The sequence below is a fragment of the Olea europaea genome, chromosome 12, assembly GCF_002742605.1.
Source record: "Olea europaea var. sylvestris chromosome 12, O_europaea_v1, whole genome shotgun sequence".
NCBI lineage: Eukaryota > Viridiplantae > Streptophyta > Magnoliopsida > Lamiales > Oleaceae > Olea > Olea europaea.
Genome location: NC_036248.1, coordinates 6,956,074 through 6,983,509, shown reverse-complemented (window position 1 = coordinate 6,983,509; position 27,436 = coordinate 6,956,074). Strand labels below are relative to the sequence as shown.

At 35.5% G+C, this 27,436-nt stretch overlaps 4 protein-coding genes and 1 non-coding gene across 8 annotated transcripts; 2 read left to right on the top strand and 3 right to left on the bottom strand.

Annotated features, from left to right (window-relative positions):
* Positions 1 to 725: 725 nt before the first annotated feature.
* Positions 726 to 7,305, bottom strand: LOC111405417. 3 transcript variants are annotated; one of them, XM_023034281.1, is made up of 5 exons: positions 7,167 to 7,305; positions 3,805 to 5,327; positions 2,399 to 3,639; positions 992 to 1,064; positions 726 to 854 (listed from the first exon to the last, which is right to left on the bottom strand). In XM_023034281.1, exons 2-3 carry the CDS (start codon positions 5,213 to 5,215, stop codon positions 3,047 to 3,049), a joined length of 2,004 nt encoding a protein of 667 aa, XP_022890049.1. In that variant the 5' UTR covers positions 5,216 to 5,327; positions 7,167 to 7,305; the 3' UTR covers positions 726 to 854; positions 992 to 1,064; positions 2,399 to 3,046. The 3 variants fall into 3 exon arrangements, with proteins under 3 accessions (XP_022890049.1, XP_022890047.1, XP_022890048.1); XM_023034279.1 differs by having other exon boundaries at positions 2,399 to 5,327; XM_023034280.1 differs by having other exon boundaries at positions 2,399 to 5,268.
* Positions 7,306 to 8,702: 1,397 nt separating this feature from the next.
* On the bottom strand, positions 8,703 to 11,240 carry LOC111405413 (pentatricopeptide repeat-containing protein At4g21065-like). The gene has a single exon (XM_023034278.1). The coding sequence runs from the start codon at positions 10,841 to 10,843 to the stop codon at positions 8,939 to 8,941; it is 1,905 nt and encodes a 634-aa protein (XP_022890046.1). The 5' UTR covers positions 10,844 to 11,240; the 3' UTR covers positions 8,703 to 8,938.
* A 1,086-nt stretch (positions 11,241 to 12,326) lies between these two features.
* Positions 12,327 to 14,252, top strand: LOC111405412 (GEM-like protein 6). Its single transcript, XM_023034277.1, has 4 exons — positions 12,327 to 12,808; positions 12,897 to 12,986; positions 13,430 to 13,704; positions 13,859 to 14,252. Exons 1-4 carry the CDS (start codon positions 12,655 to 12,657, stop codon positions 14,033 to 14,035), a joined length of 696 nt encoding a protein of 231 aa, XP_022890045.1. The 5' UTR covers positions 12,327 to 12,654; the 3' UTR covers positions 14,036 to 14,252.
* Positions 14,253 to 15,253: 1,001 nt separating this feature from the next.
* Positions 15,254 to 15,327, top strand: TRNAW-CCA. The gene has a single exon. It is a non-coding gene; the product is annotated as a tRNA-Trp (tRNA).
* Positions 15,328 to 25,060: 9,733 nt separating this feature from the next.
* On the bottom strand, positions 25,061 to 26,435 carry LOC111405411 (kunitz trypsin inhibitor 2-like). 2 transcript variants are annotated; one of them, XM_023034276.1, is made up of 2 exons: positions 26,211 to 26,435; positions 25,061 to 25,644 (listed from the first exon to the last, which is right to left on the bottom strand). In XM_023034276.1, exons 1-2 carry the CDS (start codon positions 26,386 to 26,388, stop codon positions 25,196 to 25,198), a joined length of 627 nt encoding a protein of 208 aa, XP_022890044.1. In that variant the 5' UTR covers positions 26,389 to 26,435; the 3' UTR covers positions 25,061 to 25,195. The 2 variants fall into 2 exon arrangements, with proteins under 2 accessions (XP_022890044.1, XP_022890043.1); XM_023034275.1 differs by having other exon boundaries at positions 25,061 to 25,647; positions 26,214 to 26,435.
* Positions 26,436 to 27,436: the final 1,001 nt, after the last annotated feature.

The window sequence follows — 27,436 nt, the reverse complement described above, 5'->3', positions numbered from 1 at the left end:
ACATTCGTTTGTGGTCATTTAACATTACAATTTGATGCAGTCACAGGATAGATGGATGTAATTATTGAAAAAATAACTATACTTTTGCATCATTCATGATATTCTTTTTGGTTTTGATCGTATTCCACCAAAGTAAAATTCTGTCAATGCCATTCATGGGCAAGAATGTCTTGATCTTCTAGTGAAGCTAACTGCTAGAATTGGGTTTCTTGTTGGCCACAATCTTTTTGCAGAGGCAATCTAGAATTAGGTTATTTGTTGCCTTAATCTTTCTGGGGTCACAACAACCTAGAGTTATCTCAAATATTATTTCATCCATCTAATTGTATAGTTGTTAGTTGCATAATGACAATACTCATTTTGTTTAATCATTCAGCAATAATATTATAGAACTCATGCGGTCTCTCTTAAATTTTGAAGTAATATTTATTTTCCACATTAAATAGATTTTATGGAAGTTCAAGGAGACCTCCAAACTAACATTACATTTTCAGTTGATTAATCCTCACTGCCCTATGGAAAATCAGGGCTCAACACTTGCATTTTACAGTACTAGTTGTATAAAGACACGCGGAATAGATCCTAAGCAATAACACAGAGCAGTTAAGAGCTCCTCTAGCAGAGGATGCATGACACAGGTCTTTGGGAACTTGAAGAAGAATTTGTAGCAGAATATATCTACCTGAGCATTGTAGCTCTGGAGGCCCACAACCAGAGAAACTATACAAGTATCCACCGACGAATCATGTATGGGGTCTTTGCGTACCAAATGGCCAAGTGAATGGTAAGTCAAGAAAGCTGCACGAAGAGAGCCATCAGGTATTCTATAAATGGGATACCATGCAACTGAATACCTGAAAATAGACTGTCAATGCTCAACAACAATACATGTTCATATCAAACTAACTTTACAAGGTTGCATAACTTATTATTCTGGATTAGTCTCTACATTTACTGACCATGAACTTTGGTGAAGATCCTGTAGACCCACCTGCTCTAGAACAGTGGGATCTCCACGTGCTCTGCATTTTGAATGTCCTTCACCTCTAACAAGCTCCTTTATCCTGAAACACAAGAATCAGAAAATAATTTAAATCCACAGATTGTTTGTGAAACCAGTTTTATGTATGTTGACCTTAGATCAATGAATTATGTAGAAGTATTTATCTGTTTAAGCCACACAGATTTCCAAAGACTTCAAAAATGCTCGTGAACTGTTCATCCTGCCTCATTTTCTGATATACAAATGCAAACATAACACGTATATACAAGGCATTTAATTAAATAGCTCTGTCAAGGAAATGCAACTCTGTGCTTATGCAGTTCTCTACTAGTGAAATCAGTGAATGCCAGCCATATCAAAGTATTTGTGTAGATTTTGGTCATTTAGATACAAATAAAAAAACGTATGTCAGTACAATATAAAGTCTGCCGTAAGATTAAATGACAAATATAAAGAAGAGGTAAGGTAAAAATAAATTTACATTTAGTTAATGGATTGATTTTTAGATTACATTACAATCCCGAGGCTTATGCTTGAACTCCATCCATATCCCACAAAGTTTTCAAACACATGAAGGAAACTTCAACCCTTCCCCCACCATTGTGTGCCTACTGTCAAACCTATATTTGTTTATCTCAACCTTGTCTTTCTACACACTTCAATAAAAAAATATACTGACTGCAAGTCAACTCATTGCAACACGTGGATCACACAACTATTCTTGCCTCTTACATCTACTTTGAGAAGTTGGGGAAGAATCACCACTTTCACTTATTGCTTTAGCAAGCACAACTACTGATTTAAATGTCAATACAGTTACTCCAAAGAGAGAGGTTGACAGAGGTAGGTGAAGGAGGAGGCACATCAATCCTACTTCATTGACCACCACTGATCTTTTTCATGCCACTGGCATCAAATGCATCCAAGCCTTCTGCCATGCCAATTATCACATATTTTGTAGTTTGATACTTCTCTCCATTGTGAAAAAAGGGGATGGCATGGTGGCAGCTGGCCTAGAGGAGGTCGCTGTGGTGCAGAAATGAGCTCACAAGGAGAGGCAGCACCATGGAATTTTCTGAGAAGACCGATATCATGTAAAACAAAATCTACCTTGTGGACTCTACCCAACCTAAAAGAGGATTCGTTTGATGTGAATCACACAATGGTACGAGGGCTACGACCCATTCCAGAAGGGTCATATAATTCAGGTTTGAGTGTGTATGGTAGAAGTGTAAGTCAAAATAGACATATATGACAGAATTATGATGAAAATTTTCAGAACAGAATGATCAAAATCAAAGGAAATATGATCAGAAAAATGGGCCAGGATCTCCCATGTCAAACATAAAAAATAATATGCACAACCATACATACTAAGAATGGTATTATACATACATTTCGAACAGTGGACGTCTTTGTTGAGGTTGTTCACATTCAAAATATTCAAAAAGAAGCTCTATATCATCAGCAAAATTTGATCCGACAGGTCGATTAATCTCATTTTCCTTTTTGCACGATGAAGGTGGCTGAGAGTCAGAGACATGATTTTGTGGTGGCAAAATGGGTTTGTTTTCAGTGTGATGTTGAGGTACAAGTATGGAATATATTGGAATAAGCGTGGCACCAGCAAATCTTACAGTTTCATTCATCTCTTGTGGCTTGCCTGTCACAGTTTCAGTCATCACGTCGCTCTTTCCTGTAGGACAAGGCATGTATCTTCTGAAAAGCTGCACAGCAGATAAAGATGGGACAAAATAGGCATGAAATTCAAAATGATCTATTCCTAATTTCTTTGAATTTTCACAATCTTCAGCTATTACTTCCAGACCATAGCAACCAGGCTTCTCATACCACTGCCACAAGCTCCCCAAAGAGAGATTAAGTGGCTCATCCCTATGCACAGATATACCAGCAACCTGCTTGGCCTTGCAAGTCTGACCACTGAAGACATCATGAGATGGACATAGAATAGGAGAGGCCGAGTGAAGAAATCTTTCAAATTCAGAATCGGACAACCAGCAGCCATCTCAATAGCCTCAGAGGCTAGTTGTGACCAATGACACCATTCACTAACGAAACAATGTCGTTTGATTGATTTTCAGAATCAAAAACAATTTGGCTTCTGATTTCAGGAATCCAGCATGTTGCACCAGCATGATTGCCACTGCGCTCTGCAGGCAAGCATGTGCTTTTATACATTGACTTCTGAACCTGATGTTCATCTCCAAAAGGTAAATCATTAATGTTGTTAGAACTCTGATCATTGTATGTTACTCCAATATTTTCTGAAAAAACCAGAGGGTAAGGATTAGAAGCCAATCTCTCTTCTGCAATGACTTCAGGACTCAAGCTTTTATCAGCTAACTCACGAAGCTCTCCAATAGACAAACTATTGCAACTTACACCTTGAACGTCAGCATCTCCAACCCCAATAGATTTCCTTTCCTCTAAAACAGCTGCAGAGTCGTCGTCCTGCCTGCCACCAACTGCAAGAGGGACTTCTTTCTCTCTCTTGTCATTTTCATCATCCACATGAATATGAAGGCTTAGTCCAGAAAGTTGCTTGTGCAACTCTGACGGGCCAAGGGGGACACATGAATTGAATAGCAAGTTCACTTGATTTTCTGCAGGTTGATCTGTCAAATCAGAAACAGCAATATAGACTCGGTCACATGCCTCCAAATTAGTTGACGACATTTCAGTATGGTGAATATGTTTAAATGTACCGATATCAACTTTCGCAGGACGATGTCCAATCCTAGGACACCAGTTACTCGAATGTGCATTGGAAACACCATTACCTTTTCTCTGGCTTATTTGAGCAGAATCCAAGAATTCATTCTGTCGCATATTAGTCTTTGAATAAAAATTTGAAGAAATCTTTACAGCATGGAATGATTTCCAACAGTGAGAGATGTACTCTTTCTTTGAACCTGGGCTCATTTTTCTTTTCAGCTTTCCAGAAGTCTTGAGCTGTGTCTGATTTTTATTTTCAGGTTTCAAGAGCATGTAACATTCAGCAACATTACTATCCTTTTTATATACAGGACCCTCTTCTGTCTCATCAAAAAATTCTGAACACACTGAGTTTACCTTTTCAAACTTAGGTCTGCATTCATCTTCATTTCTCTGAACCTTCTGCCATACAGAATTACTGCTTTCTTTCCCAGAATGCTGTTTTAAATTTCTGAAACTGCATCTTCTGAAGATATTAAAGTTCTTTGGAACTTTTCTTAAATGCTTCTCTTTCATTCCTGGATTATGCAAATTTCTTTCACAATTAGAATCCTTCCTAATTATGTCTATGTTCTCTGCATCATCACAATGTTCAGTATTACCAATTAGCATATCTTCAGGAGAAATCTGTTTCCTGATAATGTAATGAGGCAATTCTGTAATGTCAGCATCATCATTCTTTTCATCGCAGAGCCTGAAATAATTTTCAGGACAACTTTCTTCACTCTCTAAACCAAGTGACAAGAAATCCAAAACAAGGGAGTCATTCATCTTGGCATAACAAGGATGATCTAAGGAGCTGATTGATTTATTATGCATACATTGTCTCTCTCCACTGAAAATTTTGAGTCCATTGCAATGAGAGGCATGAGATTCATGACTAAAATTTTGAGATGAAGACAGGTTTGAAGCTTTTGATGTCTCCACCAGATTTTCATAGGATGTCAATGCCTTTGTTTTTGCTGGACCATTTATTATTTCAATATTTTTGGGCTGATGACTGTTACTATTACAACAAGGTTCTGGTGGAGAAACTGCCAATTCAGTTTTATATACAGGCGGACCAAAACTATGCGTATTTTCACTGACTGACGTCAATTTTCCACATACATATCCATACTCAGTTAAGCCTTTACTGCCCAGGAGATTTTTATTCCGCTTTCCCCTCTTTCTAGTTTTCTTATTTGAATTTCTTTCAGCAGCTTTATCTCCCTTGCATACCTCAGCAGACCCATCTGATGCACCACTGTTGAATGGATTTTGAGATGAAGAATTAGAACGCAATCTCCACTTGTTTGTTTTGTTTGTAAAGCCACTTTTGCAAGATTGCCGTAGAAAATGAGATCTTGGAAAGCTACTAGTGTTAACTGATTTAAACAAACAATTGCTACCCACAATAGGCCCTCCATGTGCCTTCTGTTCATCAATCTTGAGTGGACTAACAGGGGAAATAGATACTATATGGAGATCATCCATATTTATCTGAGCTGATCTCCAGCAGATATGGCTGGCAGGACATCGCTATGGTTCTGCAACAATTTTCTGACCCCCATTAGGATCTACAGCATAGAACGCTGAAACAAGATGCCTCCAAGATAATAAAAGATTTAACGTTAGTAATGCATAAACCAGAGATCAATATCAAAAAATAATGAAAAAAACACAAGCCTTCCATAATGATTGTGGCTTAACAAAACCAAAACCACAAACACGCGTAAATTTTTTTACTAATTGTACATCACTTGACTAATTCCAGAGCAAGGGTGTATGTACTACAAATAGATATTTTTCGAGGCAACACTTCGATTAGTGTTGTATCAACAGATTCTCGACTTGCACTTGCCACAGCACAAAATTCTTTCCAATCAAAATTCTTCACATCAAATTTAACACTGATAGTTTTGCTTTGCACTCCTACCTTGATGAATATATATGTGAATAGAGTCCACTAGGCAAGTTCCCAGAAAAGACTAGAAGAGTCACAATGGTCTCAATTTAAATTCGGTCCTCTTAGACAGATTTGCTTGTATCCAACAATTTAATACTGAAACCAAATTGGACTGTAATGGCAATTATATGTCACTACTTCAATCAGGTCAAAAAGTAGTGATCTAGCATTCTATAAGTAAAGCCAGCACTGAAATGATGTAAAGGATATAAAGAATCTCACAATGGTGTGGATAGAGTGGACTAGACAGATCCCACAACTGTAACTGAACAAACATTGTCTTCTAGGAAGAAAGAAGAGCGTCTTAGAGTAGGAAGGACATTCTAAAAAAATTTACAAGGATACTGTACCCCAAATTTGGGATCAAGCTTGATCCCCTCTGGAACCATATGTGGCACAAACGGTAGGACTATGTATATTTGTTCATTATACTTTAACCCTGATTATAGAGTGTATAGCATTGTAGAATGGAATAAAATAAAATTTTTAGGAACCAGAAGCAGACGTTTATCATGAAAGGGATCTTAATAAATCATCATTGGAGCTTCGGGCTTCCTAATGTTAATTTAGAGTAAAATAAGGTTTGAGGATTCAAGATCATTGAAGCAGGGGTGAAAGAATTTATAAGTTCTATTCATTATTCAAGGTATTCTCATGTCTCTACTGCTGAAAATTGAAAGCCCATTTTTCCCATCTTTTCGTTTCCTTGATATTTTAGGCACTAAAGTTCAACAGCCAAACATAAATGTAAATGCCATAAGGAGCAGCTTAAACAGGTCATAATGAAGTAATCTCTCTCTTCACTTTCTTATTGTCAGACATAACTAATATTCAACTGCAGTCAAACAGAAATGTCATCAACATTGCCAGCAACTTAATCCTGTCACAGAATTAATATGCAATTATAAATATGTTTTCAAGAAAGTTGACCTAATTTAATTATGTCTAGTTCAAATGCAGAATGAGGTATGATGAGAGAAACTAATAGACAACAATGCACAAGATGATTCGTCCATAATGAAAATAGCAAGAAAGAAATCACTATCCAAAATCCACAAGTATTATAAATTCTGCCATAAATATAATATTCGATCAAGCATGTCTTCTACAATTCTGAAGCAATACCAGCTAAGATGTGAAGAATAAGAGAGTGGAAAGGGGTTCAATCTTCTTCAACGGGCATATCAATCAACTTCAAGAAAATCCAAAAAGCTTATTTTTCGATAAATAATTACTCCCTTATGCACAAATAATTGAATGAGGAAAAATATAAAAAGAATGGGGAAGAACCCACAGAAATGAATGGATACCCAATTCAAGCACCAGTCTCATAAATCCTTACTACCCATTGTTCTTGTTTAATAATATCCAAACATTCATATACCCATTAAAACCATAAGTATATACAAAATACAAAAATATAATCAAAAACAACAAACTCCTTAAATTTAACCATTGATCAAGGGGTGTCAATCTTACCAAAAAATCAACGCGAATGGCCAGAGGGTTGAGATACGGGAGACTCACTTTTCTTATAGTAAGTAGTTTTATGATAACCCATTAATTTCTCCACTATCAAGCCGCATATTTAGCTTTAAAAAGGAATAACTTGAAAAAGAAAAATGGTAAAATCAAGTGAACCCATCTAATCTAAAATGATCTAAATATTAGGATCATGTTTGAACATCATTCTTTTCTCATTAAAATGAAAAATATGATCATTATACATCATATCAAATCATCATATTTAATTTTTTATTTCTTGTGTGAATTCATAATAGCTATATTTTTCATTCTCATTTTCATAATCATGTGGCTCAAACGAGGACTAGATATTTTCTTGTTTAAAATTTTGGGTCTATGTGTAATGAGTTGAACAATAGAAGAATCAGGACATGTTCTGAGTAAAGTTACATTGTTATTGGAACAAAGATATATCTATTTATATTTATATTTAATCATATCAATCAAAGAATTTTAGCCCCTGTCTGACCGTGATTTTTCAATGGATTTTCAGCCATTTTCTTATCGTTGAGTCCAACTGCGGATCTCACCAAAAAAAGAGTCAGTCAAAAATTACGGTCACAACGGTAAGAAAATACATTCTTTTCAATCAATAATCTGCACCAGACAGTGCCTTATTATTGTTTGACCAAATGTTGAATTTGTTGGCCAATCACCTAGAACTTTTTGGGCTAAAGGTGATCAAACATGTAGTCGAGCTATTTTTTTAATTTATGAGTGAAATTATAACTTGGAGATACTATCCTAATGAATGTTTGATAGAGTCCTCGCTAAAAAATTTAGCAAATTTAGATAAAATTTATGAAATATATAATTCAAAAGTTAATAAAAATTGTGATTTTCATTAAATATGTGCTTAAAACTTTAATTTAACTAGTTAAAAAGTTGTTAAAATTTTAATGAAGTTTTAGTGTTGAGAAGTACGTAGTTTATTGTCAGCATTAATCTTGACTTCCTATTCCAAAGAGCAAATTCAATTGCGGCAAGATGTTATCAATTCTATGATCACAATGAGGCACCTTGTATATCTCCAAAACACTCTTTAAATATGAAATATTCTATTTTAAAGAGTTAACCCTTAAAATTATACTTCAAAAAATTCTTTAAATTAGCATTTTAAGTTAGAGAGTGAATTTGACTCTCCAAATTATTCTCTATAATTAAATGCATTCAAAGTGATTCAATTTTCAATGTAGAAAAATAATATAGAGACCAGATAGTTAAAATAAAATATTGAGAAAAATGATAAATATTTTTTTGGAGTAATAAAATCAAGTATTTAATATAAAAAGCTTGTTGGAATTCTTCAAAATTTTAACTCGCTAAATTTATAAAGGACTTTGCTATTTGTATGACACTCCCCTCACAAGAGGGGGCCCCACAATTATCTTATTAAGTGTGGACCCCCCTCGCTTGTGAGAGGAGTGTCATTCGAGGTGTCAACTTCGAATGTACAAATAGCTTTATTGATTTATAAATTAACACTCCAAATATACAAATAGCTTTATTGATTTATAAATGCTCTCCAAATAATATAACGTGCTCTTTAGAAAAATATAGTCTCTTAAAAATGCTCTTAGCATTTAAATTGGGAGTTTACAAGCAAGCATTCCCACACTAAGGTAAGCTTCCAATGCTCCTTTCCTCAGCTGGCGAAGAGCAGGTTGGGATCTGGGAAGAATATGAAGAAAGACCTTATTTTATTTTTACCTCCTACTCCACATTAACTACCAATAATCCTTGCAAGAACAAGAACCATCTTTAAAACAATGAAACCTGTTCCTATCGCGAACCACTAGTTCTCGATTAACAATCTCAGAAATCAACTTTAAAGCAGCATGACAGTCTTCACAAACTCGAAGATTTTTGAAAATCCGAATTGTTTCTCCAGGTGGGGTACTGAGAAGCCCGAAAACCACAGCTAATTTCTCGCTGTGGCGATACAAAAACCTTTCCTTCTCACTCTCTTCCATGTCTAATAGAACCACAGAGGTATTTGCCACGTATCCTTTCAACCTCATGCATTCGAGTAGCTTGCACCATTTCTTAAAAACCTCCTCAGCCTGAGGATGGGTCTCATCTCCGGCTACAAATTCATGAACCACACCTTTTACGACAATTGAACTCCACCCGGGTGTCTTCTTCACCTGTCTATCTTTCATCAACTTCCTCACCCTTGCCGCATCTTCCCATCGCTTTGCATCTGCGTATATGTTTGATAAAAGCACATAATATCCATCATTGAGTGGATCCAATTCATGCAAGTGTCTGATTGCTTCTTCGGCCATTTCAATATTCTTGTGGACCTTGCACCCACCAAGAAGGGTGCCCCAGACTACTGCATTTGGTTTCATTGGCATATCTTTTATGAACTCATAGGCTTCTTGCAGGAGCCCAGCACGGCTTAATAGATCAACCATGCAACCATAGTGTTCGATACTGGGAATAAGTCCATAATCCGTAGTCATGCTAGTAAAAAATCTTCGGCCCTCATCTATCAGTCCCATGTGGCTGCAAGCATGCAAGAGTCCAATGAAGGTGACCCTGTTTGGCTTCAACCCTGTCTGAATCATCTTGGAGAATAGTTCCAAAGCTTCCTCAGCTTGTCCATGAATTGCCAGCCCTTGAATCATGGCTGACCATGAAACAATTGTCCTTACCTTCATATCCTCAAAAACATCATGAGCATCTTTTAAACATCCACATTTGATATACATATCAATCAGCGTATTACAAATTCGAATATTTCTCTTGAACCCGCTCTTCTCTGAGAACTCATGAATCTTTCTCCCAAGATCAAGTCTGCCTAGATCAGCACAAGCTGCTAGAACGGTCACCACGGTTGCCTCATTAGGCCTTAAGCCCATCTCTTCCATCTCTGCATAGCGATTAATAGCCTCCTTAGGCTTCCCATATTGGACAAAACCTGCAATCATAGCAGTCCACGACCTCACATTCCTCTCAGGCATTTGCGAAAACAATTCATAAGCCGATTCAACATCACCCCTCTTCACTAGCTGGGTGATCATTATATTCCAAGTCACTACATCTCGTTGCAGCATTTTATCGAACAACTGCCTGGCATCATTTATGTCCCCACAAGATGCATATAAAAGCACAAGCATGTTTTGCAAAAATAAATTAGATTGAAGCCCAAGTTTCTCTATATAAGCGTGAATAATTCTTCCATGAAAAACATCCAAATTTTGCAGACACGCCTTGAGAACAAAAGAGCAAGTAAAGCTATCAGGAAAGACATTGTGTAGTCTCAGTTGGTGAAACAACAAAATGGCATTAAATGGAGAATCGCTCTCAGCAAAATCTCTTAAGCAAGAATTCCAAAGAAAAATTTCAGGTTGACGAACACGCATAAAGATTTTCTGGGCATCCGAGAAGCTAGGAGTTAAAGCACAAAGAGAAGCTACATGGGAAAGCGGGAGGACGGAGAATGCAGTACCAGTTTTAACGACATAGGCAAGCACTTGGTTGAGCTCAAATCTGGAGTTAAATTCAGGAACTCTTGGTGTATTTGAAATTGCGGGGGCCCAAGTTATAGCGTTGGAATTGGGGGGGAGAACCTTATGGAGTGGTGATACAGATACGGTGGGAAGTGACTGAACCATGTCGGACATTTTTTGCTTTAGGATAGTTGAAGTCTAATCCGTTCTGTTCATTATATGACCAGGTTCAAAAATATCACCACGAATATCGAGTTCGAACGTGAAAATGTGACATCAAAAAGATTTTATTACATGTATTCGATTCCTCCAGTTAATCTACCATGATTCGGTTATCAAAATATACAAGGGCGGCGAAAGTTCATGACCCCTGTCTATCGATGAAGTTGGAAAGAAACGAGATGTAACTGTATGTAGTCTTGAGTCGGGTTCTAGATCCCCAAACGAGCTCAAGCAAAAGCAAATTTTGGTCAAGTGCAGCCCTAGGATATTCATACGATAGTGTGAACTTGGACTCGAGTAGCATGATATATCAAGGGAAAAAAAAATAGAGCATCTTGAAGTAGAGTTTGGATCTCAAAGGTTTCGGGGCCATTTCCCAGGGCTTTTGAAAAGCTTCCGAGACTAAAAATTTATTTTTGAATATGTTTATATGATTTTTATGAAAGTGCATTTTATGATTAAAAGAGTTTTTAAAGGAAGGCAACCTTTTAGAATAAGTAAAAGTCGAAATCGTACCAAACGGCCCCCAATAAAGTTAAATGTAGAAATGTATTTATCTATTATAGGATTAAATGCTTACATGGCAACTCAATTTCAGTGAATTTGCATCGAAGTTCCTTATCTTTAATTTTGTACAAACAAGCTATTCAATTTTGATTTGCTTGGCCACTCAATCCACTGTCATCAACAAATTATGTTAATTGGACTGACGATAATGGATTACATAATCAGGTTTTTAAGCAAATTAAAGTTGAGTACCCGAATAATACAATTTCACTGAAAATTTAGTGACCTGCAATTTATTAAATCCTTTTATATATATTGTCACGACTTGGGGTTTAGACTCGAAAAGGTATTCCATCGGAAAGAGCAACCCAATTTCCTTATAGCATGTTTCTAAGCAAGCCCACAGACACCCAACCAGTAGGGGGTGCCACGTGCACGCCTTGGATGGACAAGACCTACGTGACCGTAGCCGTGTAGCAAGGCTCTTCCCTATAACCTATTATTAACGATATGTGTAGTTGATGTGAGATTTTGTCAAAGACTTTGAGTCATTTGTTTAATTTATGGGTGGTCATCCTCGTGCTCTATCATTCAAATATCAAACAAACACAGCTTCTGGAAACCAGATTGAATTCTTATTTATTATACTCATACTTTTCCAGTTACCAATCAATTGAAGATGAATCAGGTTAGGTTATGCCACCTTGTCCTTTTCCTTTGTCATGTACTAAATATTTTTTTTTCTTTATTTTAATAGGTGAACGGTGAACGATTAGATAGGTAAACTGCTACTTTCCCTTTAGATCAAATTTTCCACATTAATTAATAAAGACCTTAACGAATGGATAGAGATGCATATTCAGAATTTCTTTCTCTCTTACCCCACAAAAAGCAAGCCTATCTTGACTTTACAAATTTCCAAGAAATGACCGAATAATTGCACTGTCACTAGAATCTCTGCAAAATTACACTGTAGTCTTTGGTTGAATATGAATGCATGTGATTCCAAGTCAAGCTGAGCTGCATATTTTACATCAAACTTTAATTCAAACAAGCGTGTCATTTGTGGGGGCAAAGATGATGACAGGTCATTTCAGTGCAATTAGGTAGCAGAGCAGACAGAGAGATTCATTACATTTTCTCTTCTTTTCTTCTTCCTGCAATGCCAATTAAGGATCTTCTTGGACGAGGTTTTTGAATAGAACTTCGATAGGCAAGGCGAGAGGTGTGATTGTGAAGCGATCTCGTACTTAAAAATGAACAAGGATAATCAATTTGAACATCGTTTTTCTGTAAGCCCTTTAATGAGCAGTTCATTTGAAAACACTACTCCAGAAAGGGATTCTTCATTGTCTGATCAGTCCCTCCAAAGTCCTTCCTATTCTGAGGACTCTAATCACTTTAGATCAAGTATATATTAATTTCATATCGACTAATCTCTTTCATTGAGGGTATATATGGAGCTCGGAAGAATAACCGAAGTTTCTTTGAATTGCAGATAAGGAGGAAGAGACTGCGAAAGTGAGAAATCACAAGAAGAAGTTAGAAAGGAAGGCCAATAGCTTTGCCTACAGAATTCGCGAGCACGGTAAGTTTTATCTGATAATTTAGCTTAAACCACCGAAAATTTTTGCAAGAAATAGACTACTTTGGAGAGAGAGAGAGAGAGCATTATAAACGAGGACTTCAATAATTCTAGTTGAAGAAGAAAAACGAAGATGTCCATTGTTAAGAAAATCATGTTTAGATTGAAAGAGCTTTCGGTTATCTTTAATCGCGCAAAGTATCTGTTAAGGGAACCCCACAAAGCGTTTTAAGATCCAACTAGCAATTTGATTGCTTAAGACTCAAACGAACACACAGATTTCAAGATTGGTGTTCTCAAGCTTGGGTAGAATGACATTCTAATATAACATTTTTGAAAGGGAAAAAAGCTTCATATAGTGCAGTGCATGGTCTTATTTGTGGATGCTGAATTCTGTTGTGTTTTAAAATGAGTATTTCTTTTGTACATGGTCTGTGAATTTGCAGTGAGGCTGGGGCCTAAATTTTCTGAAACAGTGAAGGGGAAGTTGAGTGTTGGGGCCAAAATAATCAAGAAAGGTGGTAGAGAAAACATTTTCAAGGACATTTTTGGTGTCATGAATGGAGAGAAGCTATTGAAGGCATCTCAGTGCTATTTATCAACCTCAGCCGGGCCAATTGCTGGGATTCTGTTTATCTCTACAGAAAAGGTTGCATTCTGCAGTGAAAGATCCATTACTGTCCAATCCTGTTCTGGAGCCCTTATCAGAACTCTTTACAAGGTAAATAACATCAAGATTCAATTGTTATCTAGTCGAGTGTCATTTACAGAATGAACTTTTCAAGGATTTCGTTACTGGATCTACTTAAACTCCATTATTGACCATCCGAATCATGAATTTATCATGTGTTGAATAATAATTCTCATTGCTGCAGGTTTCTATTCCTGTGAAGAAGATAAAAGGAGCTAAACAAAGTGAGAATGCGAACAATCCAACACAGAAGTACATAGAAATAGTGACTGAAGACAATTTTGAATTTTGGTTTATGGGATTTGTACGGTATGAGAAAGCCTTTTTGAATCTCCAAAAGGCCATTTCGTTATGCAAATAGATTAGTCACACAACGGATTTGAACTTTGAAGAAAGCAAAATGGAAATCTCCTCTTATTCACCGTCGTTTGAATTTGAAAGACGAAAAGTTTGAGAACTTTGTACAAAAAATTTCTATTAAGTCCAGTAGAATCAATACAGTAGTTTACGCAAATTTGTGTTTAAAAATTTACATCAATCGTGTGTTATTTGTTTTAGTACAATATGTTCGAGGAAGTCATGTCTTTGGGATTGCTTTGGCATTGCTGTACCGTTCCAATGTTCTTGTTCAATGATTTTGTCAAGGAAAGAAGAGGAGAAAAACCATTCCATCTCAAGAATATATCTGGATGCTTTTAACCTTCACCTGACAAAAAAGAGGTGAGTGCAAAGGGATAAACTTTTGCAAGAAATTTCAATTCACTGCATATATCAAGGGTTCTCAAACACAAAAACCCGAAAAAACTAGCAATCAAAAGCTTCCAGTTGGTCTTGGATCATGGCGATTATTTGCGACAGTGCCCGAATAATCTGTCCTCTCAATATCCATTTTCCTTGTACAAATGGTTCATCCTCCTCCAAGACCCCTACAGCCTACATAGTAGAAAATCATAGCAAGTAATTCCCCCTTCTTATACATCTAAAAACTTCATTTAATTGCCCCCCAGGGCACAGCCGAGTTGGTGGAACAATCACTTCGCTGGGACGCTGGAAGCAAGAGTGGAGAGTTCGATTCCTGGAGTTAACACTGGGTGCTAAATGGAGAGGAAGCCATTTGGTTGAACAAACGCCCAGCGAGGAGAGCTCTCTTTGCGGAAGGAGTCCAAATGAGTTGTGGGAACCTGGGAGCCAACAAGGGCACATCCTGCGATTTACCTCCCTGAGCTGCTGAGGGGCCGGAGGTTCAGGGACAAGGATCTAGTCGGACGCAAGCCCGGACACCTTGTAAAAAAAAAAAAAAAAAAAAAAAAAAAAAAACTTCATTTAATTTTAAAATTTTACAGGGAAACAAAGAAATGGACCTGAATCTGATACTGGGAATCTTTTATAAGTATTATGTCCTAAGTCCAATCAACTTTGGACATAAATACTTGTATATATAATTAATGCAATTTAATGACAGATCTATTATTTAATTAATAGAGAATTAAATAAATAATAGAGTCCGTAGATTAAAATCTTCGTAATTTGTTAATCACAAGGAGTTGTGATTGTGAAATATAAATTACATCTGATTGTCGCGCTCTTAGTTCAGTTCGGTAGAACGTGGGTCTCCAAAACCCGATGTCGTAGGTTCAAATCCTACAGAGCGTGATTTTTTCTTCGTAGATCGAATTTATTATCAATTAGAATAATTTATGGTTGGCTTGGTTGGACTAAAAAATGAAGTATCCAGGCTCCGTTTAGAAAAAACCCAATTGGTAATATGGAAATTGGTTGGAATGTGTTCCTATCTATTAATAGGGTTTTGGTTCACACGACCTATTGCGGCAAATGCTTGTCAAAAAGCGTTTGTAACTAATCGTATTCAAATGTAAGAGAATGGATAGGTATTTTGATTTCTAATATCTTAGTGTTGGTATATTCCTTTTCTTTTTTGAGAAGAAAAGATTTAGAGCTTTTTGTTGATCAGGCGACACCCGGATTTGAATTGGGGCCGAAGAAGCAATGTCACTCGATCATAATCAAACTGACTGCAATCTGTTTCTGTCCGGAAACGAAAGATGAAACATAAATCATGGATCAACTAAGCCCTCTCGGGGACTTTCTTAAAGATAAAATTTTCTGCTAGATCCCTTATTTCCCTGGGATTGTAGTTCAATTGGTCAGAGCACCGCCCAAGCTCATGAGCTTATTATCCTAGGTCGGAACAAGTTGATAGGATCCCCTTTTTTACGTCCCCATGTCCCAAATAGGTTCATTGCTCCGGCCCAGAATACGATTAATCCGGCATGGGCTACATGAGCTCCTAGTAGTTTACCGGACAAATTAATAAGTTGAGCATTCCCGGCCGAACTTCTGTACCAGAAACAATGGTATCTCCAATTATAGCCCCTCTGGGATGTAGAATATATCTCTTCTCACCATCCCCATAGTCTTAAATCATCTGTGGTCGTAAGTAATAACGAGATACGGATATCGTTATTACGGATAGCGTGTGACATTTCTTACTTGTGAAGTAAGTAGCTGATCTCACAAGTTAAAGTGTGGTGACACTTAAATGACACGTGGATGTTTGTTATAGAACAAAACATTGGAGACCCGCCGAGAGATTTCACATATATAACTATTTGAGTGTCAGTGGTTAATCTCTAACATTTGGTAGTGGAATTGGTCCTTAGACTTGAGGTCGTCATGGTACCTTATATGAGGACAGTCATACTTTGGCGGTGTTGGATGTTACTCTACAAAGGGCCGCTAATACGACATCGTTCAGGTACGTCAAGAATCGTATGAATGTTGTGATTGATCAATAAAGGATTTGTCACTCTTAGATAGTAGAAGATTATGATCTGCGTTTCATTCAATTAGGTCGATAACGAAATCCTTGATCAAGGTGTACTCATAAGTCGAAAAGGAGTTTTCAACTTATATTGACTTAATAGTGGAGTGAAAGATATGATCGAAATTCGGGATTGACACAATTTCATATCTCGTAATTGATCGGATCATATTGACGAAGGGATTATAGTTTCACGGTAAACGAACGAATTTGATTTTGTCATACCACGTGACATTTTCCGTCACATGTATTGCCCTGACACATTGCAAGATGTCAATCAAGGATGGTGAGTGTGAATTGACAATAAATCAAAAGGGTGTTTTAATTTATCAATTTTGATTAAATCAAAATAATATTTCACGTCGTTAGGCATTGTGGTCGGAAACCTAATGGGTTACACACAAAAGAGAATTGGAAGATTACAAATTGCCAATTGGTTAATTTAACAATCGTTGGACAAATTAATTAATTGGATTTGTTATTTATATTCCTGAATTAATTAATTGGATTAATTAATTCACGGACCGGGTTTAATTAAATGGATTAATTAAATATTGGACCGGATTGGGCCGAGCCCGTTTGGGTTTATATATAAATACATGGCTAGGGTTTGAGATCTATATGGTTTTCATTATTCTTGCTGGCACAAGAGGAAAACCTTGGTAGCTGCGATCTTGTTCTCTGTGTGGATCACCGTTGGAGGCTGGACAATTGGACAACTGTGGGTGGCAAATCAAGATTGCTGGAACGAAAAGAAAAATAAAAGGTTTGCAGGATTCTTCAAAGGTACAATCTTTATCACGATTTCTATCTAAACACAAAGGAATTCTCGGTGAGAATCGAAATAATTTTAATTTTCCTTTTTGCATGTATAAGTAAATTCCCAACAGTGGTATCAGAGTCTCCTTTATATTTGTTAGAAATTGATTTTTGTGATTGATCAGTCAAACGTTGATTGTTATTAATTTTCTTGTTTCTAGCAATTTAGTTGAAATTTAATTTTATAATTTTGAAATCTAATTCGAAAAAAAAAATTTTGGGGATCGGGCTGTAGCTCGCCACCGCCGACAGGCAGCAGCAGCACTGCAGCGGCGCCTCGTTTGCAATTTCTGAAATTTCAGGCCCCCGCCTACAAATATGATATTAGGGGTCAAATTGTTAATTTTTTAATTGAGGGTCATTTTTGGCAATACTTCATATTAAGGACCCCTGCTTGCAATTAAATGAGAAGGGTGACTTTGCAATTTTTAATTGGAGGACTTGTCACGCAATTAAGTTAATTGAAGGACCACCTTTTAATTTTAAACTTGGGTCAATTTGCAAATTTCAAAATGAGTTCTGAATTTAAATTTTAAATGGATTTTAAAATTATGTTTTTAATTGGGTTTGACCCATGTTTTTATTTTGACCCAAATTAAAATTTTATTTAAAATTAACGACATTTTATATTTTCGTTAAAATTGAATTTTGACTTAAATATTAAACTTTAATCCCAATTGAATTTTATTTTATTTAGGAGTGTTATCCTAATTTAAAATATAATTCAATTTAAATTAGAGTTTGACTCTAATTTAGGACTTAATTAAAATTCGATTTTAATTAATTTTTCACCCGAAGATATTTTAGAAATTAAAATTGGATTTTAATTTGACATTTAATTAAATTTTGATTTTAATTAAATTGTTTCGCCCTAAATTTTTCTTTAAATTGGAGTTAGTCTCTAATTTGATGTTTAATTAAAATTTAATTTTGATTAAACAGGCTCGCCCTAAAATCTTAGATTTAGAGTTGGACTCTAATTTTGCCATTTAATTAAAATTTGATTTTGATTAAATTCATTTGCCCTTAAATATTGGAATTAGAGTTATACTCTAGTTTTGTTATTTAATTAAAATATGATTTTAATTAAATTCCACCGCCTTAAATTTTGAAATTAGAGTTTGACTCTAATTCGGTATTTAATTAAAATTTGATTTTAATTAAATATGTCCGCTAATTAAATAATTATTTAATATGATTAATTAATTATTTAATTATTCCTATCCATAAGTCTAAAAGGGTTTAGACGATCTTAATTGTTAGAAACTTGAAACATGTTAGGATATAATATTAGATATTATATATACATACATTTATGTGATGAATGTATTATTAGTGGATGATTATGGACTCGATCATATCGATGTGTTGAATGGTTGAATTTTATTCTTGTTGTTTTGTGGGCCTGCGAGCTCGTTATTATTGTTACTATTTTGGTCCTGCGAGCTCTTGATCATTTTGGACCTGCGAGTCCGTTATTATTATTGTTGCTATGGGCCTGCGAGTTCAATTTCTTTGAGACCTGAGTGTCAACTAGTATAGGATACATGTTGCAACTGGGCTAATTGAAGAAATAAGAAGAGGAGGAGACCATGGAAATAGCGCATTGATACTGATCAGTGTAATACCCCCTAGGAATTGACTAACTAGTCTTCCTTATGGCTCGGGAAGACTAGATAGTAAAGTCCATAATTGTCCACGCTATTATATTATATGTTATATATGTTTATTTGCATGATAGATGTATAATAATATATATATGATTGTATCATTGTTGATGAGACTTTTGAATGCAAAATCCCTCCATAAAATATTAAGTCACATTTGTAATCGTCTTCCATCATTATAGTGAAAAATCAGAGTCTCAAATCGTCTCAACTTGTTGAGTACACTCAAGGCTGGTCCATTAGAGATATGCTTGACATTATGAAATATTTGATATTTCTAAATGACGAGTTTGATTTAACTAAAATTTATCTTTTGTTGAGTACATTCAAGGAGATAAATTTTAGAGGCATGTTAAGCTAACACATAAGATGTGTGAAAACAAAGAGTTGTTAGCTTAATGATCTGGGAGTTGTATGGAGATAAAATTGATGATAGTATCTACCCAAATGTTATATTAAGGTTTGTTGAGTACACTCAAGGTCTTAATATAATAGATGGGATCCCAGCCCACCGAGAGTCGAGTATGGACTCCATAAATTTATGCGAGAGGGTCATAAATTTGAATTAAACGGTGGGAACATAATTAATTTAATAAAAGTTCATGTTAAATTAATTGAAGCATTTTTATATATTCTTTTTTCTTTTCGTTATTCATATTAATTGAATCGTGAGTAATCATATGTTTTGAATGGCATACTAGATGTCAACAACCAAATTAAATCTTTTGATTGGCACTATAATTTGAGAATTGTTCTCAAGTATGAGAAAGTTGGTTGTTCTTAAATAGCCATTTTCCAGAGACACCTGGTGATAACTCGATTAAGGAAGAGGTGGCTGCTATAATAAACACAGGGATGACAATAGTACTGCAACGTATGTGATACTTGCAACTATGTCACCGAGTTACAAAAGCAACTTGAGAGTATAGATGTTAACACATAATTCTTCATTACAAAGAGTTGTATGATAATAATCATGTGTGGAAGGATATGAGACTTCCAAACAACTATACCGGTGCAAAATAACAGAGTAATCTTCAATCGATACTTAGACACTGAAGATGATTAACGTTGAGAAATGTCTCAATTGAGTTCAATCATAAACTATGAACTAAGTAGTGACTTCGTTCTGCAATCTCTATCAGAGAAAGCTGTTCATAACTAATTATGAATTTAACGTGAATAAGCTTGAATGCAAAATTATTAAGTTGCTTAACATGCTTAGGATTGTTAAGCCCTTTATCAAAGTTGGTAGTGGGCAAACCATTGATTCCTTTAAAGATATTAAGAGGAAGTCTAAAGGGGCTTTATGAAAGCATCCAACATGGTTAAGACAATCTAAGTGAAGGACAAATATCAAAACGAATGACCATTGTTTTCATTGTAGAATGAAAGGTCATTGGTAGGAATATAGTGTGGCTTATGTCTACTTCATGAGTTTCTTAGGTATTTGATACTAGATGTAAATCTCATATTTGTACAAATATGGAGAAACTAAAAAGAAGTAGACTACTGTGAAAGGGAGAAATTGACATACACGTTGGAGATGAGCAAAGATTGCTGCATTGCCTGTATGAATATACTTCTTGTCATTACCTTTTGGTTTAGTATTGGAATTAAAGAAACGTCGCTTTATACCAACCATAGCTGGAACATTAAAATGAATTTCATGTTCCAACATGAACTATTTTAATGTTTAGGACAATAGTTGCTCTTGTCTATTTTGATAAGGATCCTAATGGCTATGGTAAATTACAAAACGACGCTTATATTCTTTAATACTAAAGATTCTATAATGAGTATAGAAATTATAAGGTATAAATGCAATAATCTAATTATTACCGAAATCTATCATGGCAAACTTTGTCATATAGATGAAATGCAATTCCAAAGTTGCATAAAGATGTATACTCGGGATTAATTGATTTTGACAAGTACAAATTATGCATGTCTGGTACAATGACCAAATCCTCTTTTACTTGAAAAGAAGAAAGGTCAGCATAATTACTGGTCTAATGTATAGTGATGCATACGGACTCATGTCAAGTAATGTTTCTCTTATTTCATCAATGATCATGTATACTTGATGGAAACTCAAACATAAAACTCTTGAAAAGTTCAATGGATTCATACTAGAATTAGAGAAACAAATAGGTAAAAATACCCTCACATTAAGATTCTATCAAGTGAAAGTATCTTAAAGATAAAATCTAGATTATTTAAGAGAGAATGAGATTCTCTTGCAGTGGACTCCTTCATATACACTTCAGCAAGGTGGTGCATCTAAAATGATGAATCGTTAATTATTAGATATAATGCGATTAATAACAAGCCATGTAAATCTCCCAAAATTGTTTTGGAGTCATGCATTGATTGCAGTGTGCAACACACTAAATCATGTCCCATCTAAATTGGTTAACAGACTACATACGAGTTATGGAAAGGCAATGGTCTCAATTTATTTTATATGAAAGTTTGGGGCCATGACGTTTATTTGAAGCGCCTTGAATCGGATAAGTTTGAGACTAAATTCGATAAATACATATTTGTGGGATATTCAAAGCGGATATTTGAATAAAAATTCTATTATTGTGAAGAAAGTTTTCATCTCACGACATATCGTCTTCTTAGAGAAAATGTTTACTCTATGGAGGATAGTGGAAGCAAAATAGAACTTGAAAGAGTTTAAGAGTCCACAGATATAGTTAACCAAGTAGATAAATTCGAGTTTGATCCCATATCTGATATGGGACATACTTTGGATCAGGAAGTAAAGACTCCTGAAAACATGACAGCTCTATGTGAATCTAGTAGGATCATTCGACCTTCAAGAAGGTGCAAATCCATAATCATTAATCAGGTATTAGTGATCCAGGATAATGAACCTGCTAGTTGCAACAAAATAAAGTCAAGTATTGACTTAAAAGAGACAGCAAGAGGCCATAATACTTGAGATGAACTCGACGTATGTGAACAAGATTTGGACCTTGGTCGAGCCTCCTGTTGGAATAAAACCCAGAAGGTTTTGTAAATAGTTTACAAGGGAAAGGTCGATGTGGATGTGAATATCCATATATACAAAGCAAGGCTAGAAGCAAAGGTTAAGTGTTGACCTTGGTAAAACCTTTCTCCTGTGGCCTTGCTAAAATCCATTCGGGTTTTATTTGCAACAGTTGCATATCGTAACTAAAGGTTATGATAAGTCTCTATGGAGCTGAAATCTTCGATTTGATGGAAAAGTCAAAGTGTTTGATTTTATCAAATTTGAAGACGAATTGTGTGTTTACAAGAAGATAGTGGGAGCATTGTCGTATTCCTAATATCATAGAAAACAACATCCCTATGTTTCAATCGTTGAAATAACAATTGTTAAAGGATTTATTCATAAACGATATAGGAGAAGCAACTTGATCTATAAAGATAGATCTAAAAGATTGCTTAACTCATCCTAATTTACATAGATGAAATCTTCTCATGATTTCATATGGAAAAACTGGTTTACTCTTAAATGGTGTATTGGAAAGGTTTCGAATGTGAAGCAACCGTTGATTCAATAGTAGAAACCTAATACATGATTACTTCAGAAGTAGCAAAGAATTGCAATCTGGATCATGATGTTCATAAATGAACTTGAAGTAGTTCTTAATATTGTTGATCACATGCCATTGTATTGTGATAACAATAGAGCCATTGCGAAAGCAAAGGAACTAAGGTCTCATCAATGATCCAAACATATATTAAGGCGGTATAATCTCATCAGAGAGATAATAAATAGAAATGACGTAAGAGAAGAACAAATTTCCACATTTAACAATATTGCAGATCCACTGACAAAGAGTTGTCGTAGTATAAATATGATCGTTATGTAAACTTATGATATTGGATATATAAGTGATTGGATCTAGTGCAAGTGGGAGTTTGTAAGTATTATGCCCTAGGTCCAATCAACTTTGGACATAAATACTTGTATATCTAATTAATGTAATTTAATGACAGATCTATTATTTAATTAATAGACAATTAAATAAATAATAGAGTCCGTAAATTTAAATTTTCGTAATTTGTTAATCACAAGGAGTTGTGATTGTGAGATATAAATTATATCTGATTGAATCTTAAATCGTCCGTGATCATAAGTAATAACGAGATACGGATATCGTTATTACGGATAGACCATCACGTGTGACATTTCTTACTTGTGAAATAAGTAGCTGATCTCACAAGTTAAAGAGAGGTGACACTTAAATGACACGTGGATATTTTGTTATAGAACAAAACATTGGAGACCCGCCGAGAGATTCCACATGGATAACTATCTGAGTGTCAGTGATTAATCTCTAACGTTCGGTAATGGAATTGATCCTTAGATTTGAGGCCGTCATGGTACCTTATATGAGGACAGTCATACTTTGGCGGTGTTGGATATTGTTCTGCAAAGGGCCGCTAATAGGACATCGTTCAGGTACGTCAAGAATCGTATGAAGGTTGTGATTGACCAATAACGGATTCGTCACTCTTAGATAGTAGGAGATTATGATCTGCGTTTCATTCAATTAAGTCGATAACGAAATCCTCGACCAAGGTGTACTCATAAGTCGAAAAAGAGTTTTCGACTTATATTGACTTAATAGTGGAGTGAAAGATATGATCGAAATTTGGGATTGACACAATTCCATATCTCGTAATTGATCGGATCATATTGACGAAGGGATTATAGTTTCACGGTAAATGAACGAATTTGGTTTTGTCATACCACGTGACATTTCCCGTCACATGTATTGCCCTGACACATTGCTAGATGTCAATCAAGGACGACGAGTGTGAATTGACGATAAATCAAAATGGTGTTTTAATTTATCAATTTTGATTAGATCGAAATAATATTTCACGTCGTTAGGTATCATGGTTGGGAACCTAATAGATCGCACACAAAAGAGAATTGGAATATTGCAAATTGCCAATTGGTTAATTTAACAATTGTTGGATAAATTAATTGATTTGTTATTTATATTCCCGAATTAATTAATTGGATTAATTAATTCACGGACCGAATTTAATTAAATGGATTAATTAAATATTGGACCGGACCAGGTCGAACCCATTTAGGTTTATATATAAATACATGGCTAGGGTTTGAGGTTCATATGATTTTCATTATTTTTGTTGGCACAAGAGGAAAACCTTAGTAGCTACGATCTTGTTCTCTGTGTGGATCGCCGTTGGAGGCTGAACAATTGGACAACTGTGGGTGGTGAATCAAAATTGCTGGAACGAGAAAAAAAGCAAAAGGTTTGCAGAATTCTTCAAAAGTACAATCTTTATCACAATTTCTATCTAAACACAAAGGGATTCTCGGTGGGAATCGAAATAATTTTAATTTTCCGTTGTACATGTATAAGTAGATTCCCAACATCTTTGTCCCAAGATTTTATGTAATTGCCTTGAAGCTTCCCGTAGTTAAAAAATGGAAACACGAGAGAAATGTATTATGAGGTTTAAACGATTCCAATATGGCCATCGTCATGACGTAGGAAGGAATAGTCAATATTGTCATGTTTCGTTAACCTTAAAGCCAAAGAAAATAGCTTCTTTATTTCTTATTTCAACAGTATCAAAGTTGCCTTCTTCTATAAAGGAAGCAAGGCCAAGCGTGCTTTTCTCAGAAATCAGAATGGTCAAAATTAGATTCATCTGGTTTAATCGCAATCCTATATTACATAAACATGTTATATGTTCTTGTTCATTATTACTTAATTTGTCACTAATTTTTTTGGGACGTCAACTCAAGCTAATTCCTTATTTTTCACAAGCTGGTCATATGTAGGATTCCATAGCCCTGCCCTAAGGTTCAAAAAGGAGGAACGAATTACGACGGATACCTATGCTCCTACAAACAAAGAAAGACATAAGAATCGACGAAATGTTTCAAGGAGTTGAAAATAAGTATAAATCCAGAGATTCTCGAATTGAGCAAGCTATCTATTTAACTCGGCCATGCCCTGATTATGCCACGGTAAATAGGTTTATAACAGGTCACGTGTGCAACGAACAACTAGAATTAATTAAACATTCGTCCTTGCATATATCACTGGAAAGTAAAATCTTCCTTATTACATACATATAATTTAAGTTTGCTTAAAAAGTACTTGTTAAAGTTTCAGAATTTGAGTATATCGAAGATATAATTTAACTTTCAAGCCTTCTTAAACATAACTCTAAATGGAACATCATCATCAGTAGTACTCAAAGCCAGACGTCTATATCCATCTTGTATGATAATACCAACATCTTTGCATATAACCCTGCAATAGTCACACACCGTAGGGCAGAAAACAATCTTATAGTCACGTTCATATTTTTCAATCTTGAACCAGTTGCTTATAGTTTCGCGGCCGGGATTGCCTTCAACTCCACCGGTTGTTATGAAATATTTCCCGGCTGATCCGTCGAGCTTCCATACAGTGGACTGAACGCAGGTTGAGGAAGCCGAGAACTTGATGTTTAGATCAGTGGAGACAGGGATCAGCCCTTTATTAGGATGGACCGGTGTAAATGTCAATGGAAGGCCATTTTTTACTTCCACTTGCTCTTGAACAACGTCGAGAGGGCAAGTTTCATTAATGAGGGCTAGTGTAAGCCCACCACCTCTGCCCCGAATGACGTAAAATCTTCCTTATTACATACATATAATTTAAGTTTGCTTAAAAAGTACTTGTTAAAGTTTCAGAATTTGAGTATATCGAAGATATAATTTAACTTTCAAGCCTTCTTAAACATAACTCTAAATGGAACATCATCATCAGTAGTACTCAAAGCCAGACGTCTATATCCATCTTGTATGATAATACCAACATCTTTGCATATAACCCTGCAATAGTCACACACCGTAGGGCAGAAAACAATCTTATAGTCACGTTCATATTTTTCAATCTTGAACCAGTTGCTTATAGTTTCGCGGCCGGGATTGCCTTCAACTCCACCGGTTGTTATGAAATATTTCCCGGCTGATCCGTCGAGCTTCCATACAGTGGACTGAACGCAGGTTGAGGAAGCCGAGAACTTGATGTTTAGATCAGTGGAGACAGGGATCAGCCCTTTATTAGGATGGACCGGTGTAAATGTCAATGGAAGGCCATTTTTTACTTCCACTTGCTCTTGAACAACGTCGAGAGGGCAAGTTTCATTAATGAGGGCTAGTGTAAGCCCACCACCTCTGCCCCGAATGACAGGCAATATGTAGTAATCAATGCCGGTCCGGAGTACTTTTCCAGTGATGTCGAGCACCGGCTCGGGTGCTTCCGCAGCTGAACGTGGACTGAACCAAGAGGTGATGGAGTAGAAAGAGAGGAGAACGAATGAGAGAGAGAGTTTAGTTGTTGTATTCATAGTTAGCCAATGAAAATGTGTGCGCACAAGAAAAAAAATGGATTTGAGCATCGAGTTTTATAGTTGCTCTGACCACACAATGGCACAAAGAAAAGAACTTTACATCTTTGACAAACTAAAAATTAAGCCATTTTGGATAGGGTTTGACTTTGATGTAAACTATATCTTAATTGTGTATTCATAGTCCAAATGGATGAAATGAAATATATCAAAGGGTTCATGTATATTGAAGATTTTGGAGTGTATGAAGTCTAATTATATTGTTCTTTTTTTCTTTTCTTTTTTTTTTTTCTTTTTTTTCAAGATGGATCAACTTTTGCGATAAGTTGGACAGAGAACATGATTTGTCGACTTTGTCCCAAAAATAACTAGAACCATACTATTACGATCCGTATAGCATTAAATTCCATAAAAAATGTCACATTCAAGGAATTCATTTTCTACTTTGACTGTTTGATAAGAAAATGGAAATAAAGTTCGAATTTCAAGATATAAATACTTAAAACATGTTTTTGACCATTGAGTGGAAATCGAATTCCAATGGTTCTAGTAATTTTTTCTTTTCCAATTTCCATGAAATTGATTCGTCTTTTCCACATTTGTAATCAAACGAACTCTTAGAGAAATCATGGAACCCCAACTATTTTTGTTATTGCTTTTTATTTCCGAACATTACACTTTGAGGCCCATACTAAGACTCCGAAATTGTTTGAGTTGTCTTTATTTTTTTTAAATCTATTATTATTCTTTGTTTTTTTTTTTTAAAGGGGTACTGGAGGGAGAAGGTACCAATCTTGACAACAGTTGTGAAAACAATAATACTTAATCCATTGCGATAAAGTGAATCGATAGATCTATTATTACTCCTAGAAATGAATAATTAGATGCCTTTAAAAAAAATAAGAATGAATGATTAGATCATTAGTTCACAATAGAACATTGCAGTGGGGGGTTGATAATTGAAGTCTGAGTGCGAAGTAGGCTCCGCCATTCACATTCAATTTGCTTTTAATTATAGTTAGAGCTTTAGTTGGGAACTTTAAACTCA

Excerpts from the sequence above, each read along its gene's own strand:
- LOC111405417 (XM_023034279.1), bottom strand. The coding sequence starts at position 5,215 with ATGGATGATCTCCATATAGTATCTATTTCCCCTGTTAGTCCACTCAAG.
- LOC111405413 (XM_023034278.1), bottom strand. The coding sequence starts at position 10,843 with ATGTCCGACATGGTTCAGTCACTTCCCACCGTATCTGTATCACCACTC.
- LOC111405412 (XM_023034277.1), top strand. The coding sequence starts at position 12,655 with ATGAACAAGGATAATCAATTTGAACATCGTTTTTCTGTAAGCCCTTTA. Across the intron at positions 12,809-12,896 it reads CTCTAATCACTTTAGATCAA|ATAAGGAGGAAGAGACTGCG; the intron begins GTATATATTAAT and ends TTTGAATTGCAG. Across the intron at positions 12,987-13,429 it reads CTACAGAATTCGCGAGCACG|TGAGGCTGGGGCCTAAATTT; the intron begins GTAAGTTTTATC and ends GTGAATTTGCAG.
- LOC111405411 (XM_023034276.1), bottom strand. The coding sequence starts at position 26,388 with ATGAATACAACAACTAAACTCTCTCTCTCATTCGTTCTCCTCTCTTTC. Across the intron at positions 25,645-26,210 it reads TGTCATTCGGGGCAGAGGTG|GTGGGCTTACACTAGCCCTC; the intron begins GTGGGCTTACAC and ends GGGGCAGAGGTG.